This window comes from Serinus canaria, chromosome Z (genome assembly GCF_022539315.1).
Source record: "Serinus canaria isolate serCan28SL12 chromosome Z, serCan2020, whole genome shotgun sequence".
Lineage (NCBI taxonomy): Eukaryota > Metazoa > Chordata > Aves > Passeriformes > Fringillidae > Serinus > Serinus canaria.
Window position 1 is genome coordinate 59,608,226 of NC_066343.1, and position 16,323 is coordinate 59,624,548.

The window sequence follows — 16,323 nt, forward strand, 5'->3', positions numbered from 1 at the left end:
CTAGATATGAGCTATGATTTCTGTCCTGTAGAATCTTCTCAAACACATGGCTTGGAAAAGTGGTGGCTCTGCCTGAAGACTCCTGAACTATTGTTCCACTCCAGTCATAGGCCCCAACTGCACCCAGCAGCAGAACATCCTTCAAAAAATAAAAGTCTACATTTTAGAAGTACCTGATTTAGGAAAAGTGTGAGCAAAGCTGAAGGTTCCATGCATAATTTCACATCACTGGGTTTAAGGCAGTGGTGCAGACTAAAGCCTTCAGGCAGTTGACTGGAGCTGCTCATAGCTGCTCCTTAGGTGCAGGACTTCACTGCCCCTTTAAAAGGGATTGTCACCCTTTGGCTGCAAGAGGATAAGCGACTGCTTTAGCTCCTGTGGCACTGCAACTCATGGTAAAATGGGTTTATTTAAACACTGTGATAATTTCCTACGTCTGTCTGTCCACACTGGGGTTGGCTTGCTAAGCCCATGCTTTTATGCACCCATGCCTTCTGAGGATCACACAAATGCAGCTGTACAAAAAAGCTAAAGCCCCTTTTCTCGACAACAAAAGTGCCAATGACAGCACACAAGAGCTGATACAAATAGATACAGTTTAATTCTTTACATAAGGAGATGTTCTTGAGAGAAGAGTTAGAACTAAAATCCAAATTAGCATGGCTCATTACACAGAAAACTTCATACAGAAACACCTAATCTTATACTTGTACACAGAAAACAAACATAGTTTAGTTTATTCAAGTTATTAAAATTCTTCACTAAACTGACATACTGTTACAGAAAACTGCAATAAAATTTAATGTGTAATTTTCCTGAAAAAATGCCCATGTGTCTCTTTTTTTTTTTGCCATTTCTTAGCATCAACTGGTTCATAATTTAAAACTTTAATTTGTGCAAATACAAAGGACTTATAAAAAAATATTTCATTCATTCTTAAGGGTTATGAGAAATAAAAAACCTTCTTGTATTTTCAGTTGAAAGCTGCTTGAACCACATTTGGATTTTACAAGGAGGACTTATTTGATAATCTTAAAATTGATTAGCACTAAAATATATCTGATTTTTTGGTTCTAATTTTAAGTGAAATATGCTTTAAACAAATATAATTAATGTTATAATTTATGGAGAAATTATTTTCAGATTTGATTTATTTATGTTTTGGTGGCTGCCTACCAGCTTTACAGTATAGCTAGTCACAAACAAAGAGGAATTAAATTTTTCCTGCTACATGAACTCAGAAATCACTGAGATCATTTATTAACATCTCTAAATTAGTACATGAATAAATGATAATACAATTATACTTATTAATATATAATCAAGTAAAAAAATGATAATTTTATATTCTGCTTGTAAAAAGTTCTTAAAATTGGACATTGTGTTTTCATTTCTCTTTTCTTACACTCAGGTGTACATATGTATATCTATTTGTATCATTAAAGAATTAAACTCACATACCTTTTTTTGTGAGTAATATGCACTGAAGCCCACCTGTGACATTTCCATTTGGAAGGTATCACCTTGATCAGTACCTGGAAAAACAGATATGCATAGATGGTTATCTCTATGTAACTACACAAAATCCAGTCTTGTGGCCTCTGAGTTTAGCTATATAGGGTCTGTGTATATCCACCAATCTGGCTAAAGCATTTACAAGCAATGGAAACCAGAGCTGGTAAACTGCAGAAATTTGGAGGATTCAATTGAGGCAAATTGATAAGATGGAGCCAAGAGTCATGCTATAAGTCTCTTCCAAAAAAAGGGCAGAAGACGTTGGTCAAGATGGTTTGAATCAGTTTGCAGTCTTGCTATTGTGGGTGGTCTCTTTGTGTGTTTTCTAGAAAGCATTAATACCCTGAAATTAACAACTTTAATGACTGTATATTCATAATTTCCAAACAGAACAGAAATTTTTATTTTCGTATAGGACTCCTAAAAACTGTTGTAATTGACTTGAAAAATACTGTGAGATCCATTTCCTAAGCTAGATGGATAGGAATTCAGTGGGAGTACTCAGCAAGAAGACCTCTTTCCTAGCTTTGAGTAGCCGTATGGGCCTAGCAAAGAACAAATGAAGGTGAAAGAGAAGGGAAGATTTCTTCCTCAGCACAGGAAAGTGGCAGACACAAGCTTCATAGGGAGCTGAGAGCAGGCTACACATCTCCAAGGCAAGGTCTCAATTTAACTTAAATTTAAAAGCTGGGTTTTGGGACAGCCAAAGTATGTCTGTGTCACCTCTGCAACACCTTCCTCTGAGTAAGACACAGTAGTGTGGGTGGTGCTAGGCAGGGGGCCTGGTAGACACCAAATAAATTCCATTTTCAGTTCTGTAATCAGCAACCTAGTCTTCTGGTTTGTTTTGTCTGGGTTGTGGGTCTGGGTTTTTTGTTAGGTTTTTTGTTTGGTTTGGGGGTTTTTTTGGTTGTGGGTTTGTTTTTGTTTTTTGGGTTTTTTTTTGTGTTTGTTTTTTTTTTTAGCTTGGTTTTGGTTTTTTTTTTAATTTAAAAATAGCTTAGGATTCACACAGGCGAAGCTCACAAGCATAAAGATACCTTTATTCTTCTGGTGGTAACAAATACATTTGGTTGCAAATGGAAAAACCCCCTTGCCTGAAGCCCATGACATGACAGACATTTTCATTAGCTGGAGAACGTTTTCCCCAAACTGAATAAATTAACTCAAAGCTTAGCCTAATAAGGGGTGAGGGAGCTAGGGGAACACCTACGAAAACCAGAGCCCACCTGAGCAGGGAGGAGCAGGGAGAAGTGTGTAGCTCCAGCTACCCCTCATTTTTACAATACTGCACCAAACTGAAGCTAAATAAAATCCTAAGCCTGTCAGCTGGGAGAATCTCATCTAATTTTTCAAAGGCATTGAGTGTTTTACCTTCTATACTAAAAATGCGTTCTCCAAGTGTTCCTGCTTCTTCCAGTAGTGCAGCCTCAGATGACACATTGAAGAAATACTTCTCTGTTGGGTGACTAGCAATTCCCTTGATTTCTTTAATTAAGTTTTTAGTATCAAGTTCATGCCTTATTAGGTATCCCAAAACCTTGTGCAAAGAAACAAACAGACAGCAAAATAAGAAGAGAGAGAGATCATAGTGCTACTCCATTTCTACCTATATTATTTAAGCAAATATTCTACATAGTTTAAAAAAAGTTACCTTTGTTCATTTTACTGAATTGCTTATTACAGTTCATTCCTATGCAAGGGACCATTCATACAGGAAAAGCACATAAGGCCTGGCAAGGGAGAAAGCTACTGAGGTTGCTCAGGCAATTCTAGTCTTGCTTTTTCAGCCAGTGAAAAGATCAGTATTTCCCTCAGTTCAGAGGATTAATTTGGCTTGGCTTCGGTCTCACCAGTGTAACACTGCGTGCATTACACACCACTTTTGTACAGAACATGTACTCTGATACACACATAACAAAACCATCTTTCAAACATGCAGTAACGTGTAATTTCAGTATTACTTACAGCAATGCCAAATCTGGTTATATTGTCTTCATTGCATTTACCTATCACTGTTTTCAAGTTGGAGCCATCGTGTGATTCACCATCTGTCACAACAACCATGACTTTTGTGGCGGTCGGGCGTCCTCCCGACTCAGCTGAGAAGGCATACTGTCTGTTATAAAACATTGGGTTTATCACACATCAGTCCATCATGGATGGAATCCAGCACATACACTGTAATGGATATGTCCATCACTGAATTAGAACAAGTTGCTTCTGTAGGGCATAAGAAATGTAACCAAAGAATCAGAAAAAAAAAAAAAAAAAAAAGTAGGACTGGAAGGACTGGATGGAGATTCTGATAAAAACGTAAATTCCAGGAAAAACAATTTTTTCTTTTTTTTTTTTTTTTTTTTTTTGGTACAAATATTTCTGAAAGAAAAGGGGTTCTATCAGAACTACTAAAGTTTTATGACACCAGGAATTGGCATCATCAAGCTCATACAAAAATGGAACAGAATTAATAAAAAACCTCTCAATACTACTGCAAATATTGACTCCATTGATAGCTGAGCCTGTTCCTAACCCAAATTCTCAAGTTCTATCGATTCAGCTTGTATTTTGGCCTAGAGTTCTGTACTTGATAAAACTTCAAAACAGCATCTTCTTGTTGAGAAATGGACCTAGTTTGTATTTGTGTTCAGAATCATAAAACATTGGTTTAAATTTTCCACATTTTTTCACACTCATAGTGCTGCAGTGATAAACTGACAACAGACAAGAGGTTTTTCTTTTATTGTCTCTGCAAGCAACCAAAGCCTGATCTGCAAACACAAATGTTACTGGGCCCACTGAATCCCTGGATAAACTTTGCTTCTTCCAGTGGTTTTGTATCTTTCCTAACACTTTGTCCACTCTGTTTGACGCACTGTCATGTTTAGAGACCTGTGACATAAGCAATTCTGCTGGGTACCAGAATTCCTTAGAGTAGACTTCAACCCAGTGGTTAACAATATGCTTTCCAGCAATTCTAGTTTACGAATCCCTGCACCAGACCAGTCTGCATGGGACACTGTAAATGTACCTGATGGATTCTGCCTAGTGCTGGGAACCTACTCCAGAGGCCCTGGGCACCTGGACTTCCAGCAGGAATGAAATTCACGATGTTCTCACTGCCATGTAAGGAAAGTTACAACAGTTGCACAGTAAATCATCAATGCATCTCACCTTGCATTGTCAATGGCTTTGAAAGTATTAGTGAGATCTCCTCCCTTCTGAGATGTTCTCTCCATTGCTTTAACAACCTCATCCTTGGTTTGATATGTGTTCAAGTTGAAGACTACTCGGGGATCGTTAGCATACTGAATTAAACCCACCTATGCAATAAAGAAAAATGCTGTTAGATTATGATGGTTTACAATTAGCTACATAGAGTCACGATGCCTACTTATGCGTCAGGCTGGTGTAAAATGAAAATGCACAGTTCTCTTTCCACACATATGAAACCAATTAATATTAAAACATTTGAAAAGCAAGGAAAGCTAAAATGCTCTTGCACTTTGTATCATCTTTGTTACGGACTACAGTGTGTTACTGCAAATGACCTGAAATAGTAGACATTAAATGTTTGCTTGGTTACTTCTGGAAGGGCTGATGGATAGCAATAATACAGGGAGCTCTGGGAAAAAAGAGAAAATAGCAATAGCTCTACAAGCTGACAGCACCTCAGTCTGATCTCTTCTAAGGAAGTCCTAAAGGTTAGTTACTTCACAGCACTGCAAACCCTACTTGTTTTTAATATGGGTGAAGCTAAAGACGGAAGATAAGATGAGCATTTACAACAAAGGCAAAATAGAGAAAATGCTAAAGGTGAGGTTCAGAAAGAACTGAGCAGGAAGCCTAGCTTTTAAGCACCTCACTTCCAAAGTAGCCCAAGGAAGAAGGCAGCCTTTGGGAGAGAGATTTCCAGTGCCCCAGTCTTTGTTCTCAGAACTGTTTAGGGAAAATGGACAACTGTAAAGACAGAAGATGTTTAAAACAAAAAAAGGCAATAAAATTTTCCTTACCACCATCAAATCAAAAGGAAAAAAAAAGCCTCAAAGATCAGTGAGTAAACCAGCAGGAAAAGTTCCTGTTTTAAAGATGCAGCAGTTGGAAAATAAGAGTTGTATGAAAAGTCCATTAAAATCTGCCCTACTTTTATCACATCCCCAAAGGCTATTTTCAACAACTTTTATGTCTAATGCATGAAAGAGATCTGACTCCCCTAGATACAACACAGACTTCTATTTCAGTTAATTTATATTTTGGATCAAATTACTAATCCCTTTTGAAATAAGATAACCATGAGATAAAATTCCCACCACTGAGTAGGATAACTGTGTAATCTGTGGCTTTCAGTGACATACTGTAGTTACAGAAAATCACACTTGGTTTCCTTTAAAATTGGTTGGTTTAGGTTTTGTTCGGGTTTTTTTGGTCTTTCTCAAATATGTCTTTGACTCACCTGGGTCTTGTTAAGGCCTATGTCTAAGCCTTGTACAAATTTTTTCAAAAATGCCCGCACGGCATCCCAGGGATAAATGCTGTTTGACTCATCACAAACCACCACAACATCTATAACAGAGGAACACTCTAGAACAAAAATAAGAAGTGGGCATTAATTGCATTTGCAGTCTCAACATACTCCTCAGCTAAATCCAGAGGTGCATACTTAGGTCTCACACAGGCAACACTTCACATCAGGAGGCTTTTCCTGAATGAGAACTCAATAAGGGCATATGTAGGTTCTGAGTCTGCACTGGTGCAATGCCTCTGAATACAGAGGATTAAGATCCTATTTACATCAGCATCGGATCATAATTTGTCAGTCTTTACATATAAATCCCAGGACTTTGATTTGGCATACGCTTTTTTTTTTTTTTTAAGAAATCAAAATTAACAGTCCCCAACACAGTATCTCTTGATTTTGTTTGATATGTTTGGTTTTGGGTTTTTTTTTTAATTGAATGTGTTTTGCACATGTTGCCTTACTTTGAACAGCTGGTGAAAAGCTTCTTAAGATCTCAAAACTTGGACTGATTTCAGAACAAACTCCTGTTGCATAGTATTGTCTTCCACACTGCTGCGCCCACAAGGGACCACAAGTCTTAAAAAAAAACACAACAAAAAAGAAACGATGAAAATAACAAATATCTACACCAAACCACCACAAGCAGGCCGACAGCTCTCGGTCACGGGGCAAGCCAGCGCCGCCCCTCTCACACAGTTCCCTAGGGAGCGAAATCCTGGAATCTTGCCGCAGCGGCCGCCGTTCGTGCCGCGCACCCCGGGCTGCAGCGCCGACGGCGGCCGCCAGGTGGCGGCAGCGTCCCGTGCAGGGGGTCGGGGGACGCGCGGCGGCGTCGAGCGGGGCGGGCGGGAACCCGAGCTGGGAACAGAACCGGGAACCGGGACCCGAGCCGGGACCCGAGCCGGGAACTGGGACCCAAACCGGGATCCGGGTCCCGAGCCGGGGACCGACAGCTCGAACCCCTCCGAAAGCCTCGTCCCAGCGGGAATTCACGTCCCATGTACAGGGTGAAGTGCAGCACCTCCCGCCTCGCGGTGAACACGGTCTCACTCGGCTACACCGGCGGGAGCGGTCGGCCCCTGGGCGCGCATCCCCCCCGGCTGCGTGTTTCGTTGGCTTCGGGGGAAAATGACCCTGCTTCCCTGCTGGAAACGACCTCTGTAAACTGGAGTATTTTCAGCTTCATCATCCTGCTGTCATTTACGTCTTTCTACATCTTTATTTGTCCTGATATCAACCACATATTAAGGCACTATCTTGCCGTGAGAATATAGGGGGAGTTTTGTGTGTGTGTGTGTGTGTGGGTTGAGGTGGCGAGTTGGTGAGTGTATTTCCTTCTTAAAAGAAAACATTATAAACTCGAGGAAATAAATGTAGCCTCTACATAACCTCTCTCCAACTGTTCTGTGAGAAATTGCATTTTCCTTATATATACACACTCTGGTTGCACCCACCTTTATTTAGGAAAAGAGGGACTTTTCTAAAGAATAGTAGAGGCTAGAAAAAAGTAATTAAATTCAAAAGTAAGTCGAAAATGAGCTAAATCACCCACTTGGTTTCCCAGTGAGAGACAACATCAAACTATCCTAAGATATTTGACCAGATGGCGGATTTTGTAGATGAGAAAGGAAGTATATCCACATTATCTGATTTTGAGATAAGTGCTTTTTTTAGCTGCTACACGAGGCATGCTTAGTTCTTACTGAAAAAGACAGATTTTTAGAGAGGTGAAAGGTACAAAATAAATCATCTATATGGAAATGGAAGAGGGTTACTGGCCTTTAAAATTAATTAAAACAAAATTAAAATAAATTAAAAGTTATTTTTAGATCAGTTTTATTTGCCCATTTTCTAACTTTTTCTTCTGTATCGGGGGTAGTTAAAAACTGTGACGTTAACCTTTGGAGCAAAACCCAAAAATGTTCTAATAATCTTTGTTTATCTTCAGAGGAACAAAAACGGGGGGAAATTATTGTTCTAGCACTGCTTAAGTCAGAAATTTAGGATGGATCATTACCAAAGGGGAGATCACATATCAAGGACAGACGAACTTGAAAGGCAGAAAGTTATAAAGGGGCGGAGACTTGCCCCTCAGGACTAAGATTAAGACCTGTGGGCATAAACTGGAAGGCCATTGAATGGAAGGGAGAGAAGCAGATGGACTGGGTGCTGGATAACTGCAGGGTGTCTGCAAACATGCAGCCAGCACACAAAGCAAATATGGCTTAAAGATGTGTGACGAGAAGCTGTTGAGTTGGGGAAATACCAAATGCACTGTATAGTGCCTGGGAAAGACTCACTTGGATACAGCAGAGACCTGGTCACTGATGTTTGAGAGAGACGTATTTTAAAAAGAACATTTCAGCCAAAAACCTCTGTATCTGTTTAGCAAGGCAAAGGAGAAAGGTGGTTGTGGGCTGTCAAATAGAGAAGGGAGATTTTACACGCAGGGAGATGAGAGCTGCTTCTTCCAACTGAAGGCACAGCACTTCCCAGTAAACAAACGGATAAAAATTTAGATGGGAAATCCAGAAAAACCTTGTTAACCATCAGTGAAATTCTTCAGCACCTCTCCAACAGGACTAAGCATGCCTCAGAAAAATGTAATGAGCGTGTGAGAAATTACTGCCCTGCACTTGGAATACCTGTGGGAAGCAATCCCTTGGCACCAAACAGCATCCCAGCAGGACTGGGAGCTGCAGCACAGACATGCCGGCCTGGGTCACGCTCCCAAGCCAAAGAGCCCAGGGACTGAGCACGCAGCACAGACTGGGACAGGCAGATGGAGGATGGGAGAGGCCTCAGGAGGAAGGAGAACAGCGAGCTGGCAGGAGGAAACCCTGAAATAACCCACAGAGCCCATCACAGAGGCCAGCTGCCACAGAGGCTTGGAGCAAAGTCCCGTCTGGAAGCAGCTTGCAAATACGAGCAGGGTTCAATACCTGCCACAACTAAACCAGGGGACTTTTGGTATTTGTTGAGGCTGAATCACAGATAAGCACCTGTCTCCGGAACCTCGTTCTCCTTATGTCAAAAAAGAACTCCTGTTGATGAAGACATGACTGTTTATGTCTTAGAATTCAACCTGGTTTTTTGTGGCTTTTTTCTCTTTTTTTAAATTTAAGGAGAATCAATCAATAACATGCAGATCAGGAAATAGTTCTTAACTGAGAAAAGTTCAAATATTATTAGATAATATAAATTTCCCTGCATGAGGTATTTTAAAACACTCTAGTTACTCATACTGAATAAAAGTGGGTGTGCATAGGGCATTAAAAGTAATTGAAAGTATTATTCAAGCGAGAGAATAAGATCTTTTAATCAAGGCCTTTTCGACCACAAGTCAAGAAAATTACTGTTGCTATATTTTTAAGTTATGAATAACTTTACTAATTCTATGAGAACTGCTAGAAAGGTTGGAATTAGACATACTTCTAGTACCTCATTTACTACATGCAACTACATGTTAATGAATATAATAAATACTTGAATACTTTTGTGATTAGATGCAACAAAAAATACAAAGCTTAAGGACAGCTTAGAGCTTTTCTCTCTGTATTTTATTGTTTTACTTACATACTGCACATGGCTACATCAAACTGAAATACACCTACACACCAAGAGTTTTCATGCTTATGATTAGGATCATAAAAAGCATATTCAACAGGTATTCACTTCCTTTCAAGTAAGAATTCTACTTTGCACGCTCCAAGGACAGTGGTTTGTGAAATACACACTGAGAAAACGCATCTTCCAAGCTCACTAACCAAATAAAAGGGACTAGAAATACTGATATCTCAGGAGAACAGTGCCTGTGCACGTATGAATGGTAGAGGAGAGGTTGTATAAAGTCCATTGAAAGCACAATCAGAACTATACAAGACCACCTCAAATAATTTAATGGTGGAGATATTCTTGCCTATGTTGTCTGACTTAAATTACTGAGACATGATGTTTAGATAAACAATAGAAGACAGACCTCCCAATTTTTCCTGCTTTAATGATACATTTTACAATTGATTTTGGAACCTAGGTGATTGCAGTGGGATGTACTAATCCATGCTGCATAATAACATACATTTAGCCCGGACTTATGAAAAAATGTGGATAAGTCTGGTTTCTTGATTCTCTACATAAGTTTCTGTGTGTACTGCATATGATCTTGATACATACCAGAAATCCTCCAGTTTTTGAGTTCTGTATCAGAGTCAATCCAAGGTTCATGTCCTTTTTAATTTCAGTCACATTTGGAATATTTATTAAAGCTGAAATAAAATTAAATTAAGTAATGACAGAGTAGTAAATAAGATGTAGAAGCAATTTACTAAGTTAGAATTAATTTCAAGAACTTGATTTTTCACAATCTAAGGTGCCTTTTCCAAATGGCTGCATGCAATTCTGAGACAAAGAAACAGAAGCTAATCTTTGGGGGGAAAAAATTGCTAACTCTCAAATATAAATATCAATTAAGTACGGCCAATTAGAGTATCTGCCCTCAAGAGAGCTGAAGGCAAAAGAGAGGAAGAAAAAAATCTACCTATTGCATGTTTTTGGCTGGCTGAGTAGCTACAGTTACATTCCTCAGGACACCAGACTCCTCTGATCCAGTATCAGGCTTTAGACAAAAAACTGGAAGGGACAGCGGAGGGCAGAAATTATCTGCACCACAAATAAACACAAAGGAGCCATCTCAGCACACCCCGCTGCCTCGCATTGTCACTGTATCCAAACCTGAACTCCTTTTTACAGCTAGTTTGTAAGCGCAGACACACAACCCCTCCTGGTTTAGGGAGGACAGGGACAGGCACCTGCCCCTGGATGCCAGCAGGGAGCCATGTGGCCACCAGCCACTGGCTTTGGGACCCACAGTGCTCCTGCCCCTGGGCTGGAGGGTAAGGACCCCAGGGGTCCAGGGGTGACACTGAGACCCCAGTGCCTCCAGCAGCTGGCACCACCTGGCCTGAGTCCAGTGGCAGGCACCGTTTTTGCTCAGACAGACCCATGTGTCACCAGCACCGAGGCCCTGCAGCACACACACGCCTTCCCAGAATCTGAGATTATGCAGACTGCTAGTTCAGAAAAGTTTTAATAAGGTAAACTGGCCTCATACAAACACAGGGGAAAACTGAACAAGTCCAGCAAGACACTGTTAGTTAGAACGTACCTTGTAAATTCAATTTTTGGCATGTGTTTTTGGAGACACCAACAGGACATGCGTATATATCTCCAGTTCTGTTCGCAGGATAGCCACTCCAGGGTGAACCAACCAACAACCTAAAGGAAAAGAAACTTGATTATGTCCTCAATGATACTGAAAAAGTTCAGCAGCAGTATCGCATGGCACACTATAGGTAACAGGTAGAGAGGCTTTCATGAGCACTCAGGTTTAGTAGTCTTCTCCAGAACTGTTCAGAACCTTTATTTGCGTGTCAATACACTGCACTGGATTCACCAGGGGCAGCTTTGGTGGAGAAGAAGAATGGGGGAGCCTTTGGGGATTCATCTGCCTCCAACAAGTGTAGTGTTTTTAATGTGATATTATGTCAGAGGTCAGAAGAAATACAGTGAAGGTACTAATGTATATAGACACATAAAAATGTAGAAATGTATGTGTTGGGGATCGAGATACATATTACTTATTGTTCTATCAGTTAATGGTTAACTGATTCCTTTTGGGTTACTCTTTCTACAGGATCTGCTCAGCAACAATAAAACACTTATGTCTGAGCTTGAGCACTACCACACCTTGATAACACTAAGTCAGAAAGATAATACTGCAGGTGGTAACAATCTACAAGAAAGTTAATACTTTCTACAATAAGTTAATACTTATGATATTTTGCCTGCAACACAAAGCGATTCATTTTCTCTGACGCATTTGTTCATATGCCATAAGATTTCCCCCCAACATCTGCTCCTCAAGACTCTTAATCTTTATCTGAAAGCCTTCACAAAACTGTATAGTTCACCTTCTTGGAATACTGCTTAATACTGCTTAATACCTATCTTTCATCAAAAGTCTGTAAATGATGATCTCAAGAGTTATAAAAATAAAGTAGATTATTGAAAAGCAAGGAGTATGGGTATTTGCTCCAGCAGCAAAATGACTTTATTTTCAAACAGAACAATCCATGGTAGGAAGTAATGTATTTTGGAGACTGTAGGAAGACAAGCAATGGGGCCCCAGTACAGAATGTTGAATTCAATTGGAAATCATCTTTTGTTAGTCCGTCATTAGGTTGTTTAAAGCAAAATTGCTATTCTCTAAAATTTTGTAGGTAGCTAACAAAAACATACCTTGTGCTGTTAAAAAAATCGTGAAACTATTATATTTTAAAGCAATTTTTATATATGTCATATTAACTGCCTAGGGATCACCTGATTTTACTGCTGTGATGTCAGTTTGAATAAAATGGTTATAACAAGAAAGAGTTTTAGATGCACATGAGTTTTAGACCTTTCTAGTTTGCTCAGAGAAAATACTGCTAAACTGCATTTTCTTTTTTAGGTTTTCTTCACCTTGATTAAACACAAATAACATTGTTTTATCGGTTCAGCTGGAGGTTTGGTTTCAGATTCTCTTTCTTGTGTATCTGGATATTTTAAGAATGCCTAACTCTTTCTCAACTACCTTGTTGGAAAAAGGAGATGCAGATAGCAGGAACAGGACTTTGTGTACTTCTAGCATCTCTAAATATGCAACTTAGCTTCATACAAACACCTCTCTCTATCAAAACAATTGCAATAGCTGTGAGGAGGCCTCTGATTTTCTTGTTATTTATGAGTGTTTCTGAGCCTTTTCTGCACAGTGGAAACCAGAACTGCCACAGCTCAGGACCAAGTAAATAGAGCTCATAAGCAGCTACTGCACTGGTCATGTGCCAACAGATAACATAATCTTGCAAATACTTGCAGTGACACAGAGGGCTAGAGCTGGTCAACAGTGGGAGGAAGAAGGAGGAGGAAGAACAGGAGGAGATACACTCTCCCACCTTGCTAGGTACTACTGAGTTGGGTACAGGCATAAAATGCTAACTGGGCTGATGGGAGACAAGGGTTAGGAGTTTTTGTGGAAAGTGGAAACAGCTTTAAAAAGGATGGCAACACTGCATGTGCAATATCTGAAACTGGAACAGCATTCCAGCATTAACTGTCACGCTGAACACTGCACTGTGTACATTTATAAACACTTGCATTTTTTTTCTAAGTTTCCCAGAAGACAAACATATTTCAGAGTCCTTGCAGGATGACAGCTACTGTTCAGTGAATGGCCTTCTATCTTGGAAGTACCCACTGCAACTACTCCCATCTAGTCATGAAACTCACTGTGAATCTCTGTGTTGTGCTGGCACAGCTCTGCAGCCACAGGTTTTCCTGAAGTCCAGAGCACACAGTTTCACTCACAAGAAGGGTGAGTGAGAAGGAGAAGAGGAACAGAAGCATGCTTGAGCACTTGCTGACCCCAGATCCTAGCCTAACTCCAAGCCAACTCCCAAGTTCCATCCCTGCTACTGGCACAGAGACAAACATCATCCCTGCTCTAGTGTTTACTAAAAGCTGTTCTCTCCTTTTCAGCATGCATTCTTTTGCTCATTCCAGGGGCATTATTTGCCTCCCATTTTCCCTGCGCTCAACATTAATTGCAATCCAGACATCTGCTTATTCCAAGGAACTGGCCCTTCTAAAACTTGATAGTCACAAGATAATTTTGCTTTTGCTACCCCTGAAACTAACCTTGTGGTTGCTGCATGGTACAAACAGGAAAATATAAGACAAAACAAGATGAAATTTTCTCATTTTAAACCCAGATTTAAATCTATGCCAAATAAAGAAATTTAAATTTGTCTTTCATTTGTCTTGCACACCTCACAGTTTACTGGGACTTATTTTATTAATTTATTTTTCTGTATTCCTTGTAGATTTGCAGAGTCTGTGAATCTCAATGTCATACCTATATTGCAGGCGAAAAATGCCACTCCATACACAGAATTCACACTTAGAACTGACTGTTACTGATGGTGATTTTCAGAAATGAACAAGAGCTATTAAGCCTGTTGCATTATTTCAGTTAACTAGTCTAATCTGTCATCAATACATGCCTGAGAAAAAATTATTAATTAACTTATGCCAAGCTTAGCCCCCTACTTTCGCCAGCCTTAAAGGCTCTAGGAAATAGCGTAATTTCTATTTCTTTTGTATTCTTTGCCTTAATTAATATTTAATACCAGCCTTAATCTACATAAGAAATCAGAAAGTCCTACTTGCCTTTCAAAATTAACATAAACCATTACAGTAGGGAGTTACACAACACTGCTCTGGGAAAATGCATGTGTATCTTTCTGAAACATCAGAAGTGAAGACAGCAAGGGAGTATTTGGCTAGCATCCTGCTAACTACAAACAGGTTTTTTTTTTTTACTGTAATTAGACAGGATACATGAGACAAAGCGAAACAGAATATATCAGCAAAGAATGCAAGAAAGCAGTACTAAAACAAGTGAAAATGCTTGTTTCCAAATGAACTGTATCATGTATAATGTATTAATTAAGCTCTTTTTCAACCTTGAGTTAAATATTTATTTTTACAAAACCTCTTTATGTGTCCTTGCAGACCATCGTTACAAAATACTACAGTGAGTATAATGAAATATTGCTGCTGATGTTATTATTCATCTCCCTAATCATTCTCCAACACTGTATACAAAGCCATGGCACTAGGAAGTCAAATGAAGTTCAGCAGCAATGCCTTACCACACAAGCTGCAGGAGTGGCAGATCAAAGTGCAACAGGAATTATTTCTGGGAAATTACACCATGACAAAGCTAGTAATCAGCAAAGTGTGACGTAGCAGAAAGCAAAATCAGAATTCATAGTGAAGGGCTGAATTCCCAGCTGTTGTCAGAGCATGTTTCGTATTTTCTGGTTTCTTTATTTTATTTCTCTCTTCTCATGTACTTGCTTTTTATTGTTTTGTTTTATTTGGTTTTTTTTGTTTGTTTGTTTGCTTGTTTGTTTTTCATTGTTTTGTTTTCTAAACACAAAGATGGCTAATAGGAAAATAAGAGTAGAAAGAACCTCTTAGCTCATCCGGCCCTTTTCCTACAATTACAGGAAGTGGTGAGTAGATATGAAGACTAGAAAACTCTTCACGGTCATAGATGCTTCTCTGCACACACTAAAGCACTTCTCACCATCTAAAACTTTTGATCCTTTCAAGAAGAATCAGAAGTTCAAAAACAACAGTGAGCTATGGCAAGAGAGTCTGAGTGACAAGTCACTCAAGAAGTCCTAGAAAAAACCAGTCAGAGCTTCTCCAAGCAGGAAAAGGGCAAACTGTGGAGCATGCAGTCAGGGAAAATAAAACTGGGTAAAGAACTCAGCATTAGCACTGGCTCTGGCACTGCAAAGACAGAGCTGCAACAATGGCAGCTTCTGTTAGGAGAAAAAAAAAATCAAAAAATTACCCTCCTCAAAAGACATGGCCTTCCTCATTAAAATCAGAAAGCTTTGAAAATGTACTGATTTCAATAGAAGCTCATACAGAAATGTGTCTTTTTGGCAAAATATCTTACTGGTCTGAAGAGGCTGCACAGATCAGCAGGAAAAAGGGCACTATATTTGGTGACCAGTGAGAAGTAGGCAATGATTTTTAAAACTAAAAAAAAAAATCATTGGTAGTGCAATAATTATGAGATACATCAGTAAGTGCACTGTATATTGTATCATTACTGACATGTGAGATGAAACAAAATATTTTAAGACAAAAAATCCCAGTATAAATTCAAAACCAAAATAATTTTAAAAATTGCAAATTCTAAGCCCACAGGCAGAGCTAAGCATATGTCTGAAGACCCATGTGTGTAGGAAAAAGCATTTCACAGCTATCTACAATTATTTAAATCTTCCTCACCTGAGACAGCTAAAAAACCAACTCTCAGCATGGAGTAAATACGATTATCTCTGAATATACCGTCAGTTGCTGTTCAGAGCATGCACATCCAAGATGTACTTGACAGGGTGCAATCTGGCTTTCTAAAAGATTTATTTGAAAAGTAACAAATTTTAGTTTCAATTTAAGATTCAAATGCAGATGACCTCTTGACAGGGAGAACCACTGCATAAACTGAATTATCTTTCTGTGGTGGCTAATTACTTGTGTGGCCAACTGCTTTTCTAATTGATGAATTTCATTGGTATTCGCAATTTTCCTCGAGTTTATTAAAGAGCTTCTGTTTTAAAATTCTCACCAGAAACTGTGAAGAGCTTGAGCTGTGCTTGACTTGCAAGTTT

At 39.3% G+C, this 16,323-nt stretch overlaps 1 protein-coding gene across 1 annotated transcript in view; it reads right to left on the minus strand.

Annotated features, from left to right (window-relative positions):
- Positions 1–16,323, minus strand: part of ITGA2 (integrin subunit alpha 2) — a 66,842-nt gene that overhangs the window by 28,812 nt on the left and 21,707 nt on the right. The window contains exons 3-11 of the mRNA XM_030236765.2: positions 11,199–11,308; positions 10,208–10,299; positions 6,496–6,610; positions 5,969–6,096; positions 4,690–4,838; positions 3,484–3,634; positions 2,890–3,055; positions 1,462–1,535; positions 1–139 (exon numbers count right to left, since the gene is read on the minus strand). Coding sequence (XP_030092625.2) covers positions 1–139; positions 1,462–1,535; positions 2,890–3,055; positions 3,484–3,634; positions 4,690–4,838; positions 5,969–6,096; positions 6,496–6,610; positions 10,208–10,299; positions 11,199–11,308 — 1,124 coding nt within the window. The remainder of the gene's footprint in view (positions 140–1,461; positions 1,536–2,889; positions 3,056–3,483; positions 3,635–4,689; positions 4,839–5,968; positions 6,097–6,495; positions 6,611–10,207; positions 10,300–11,198; positions 11,309–16,323) is intronic.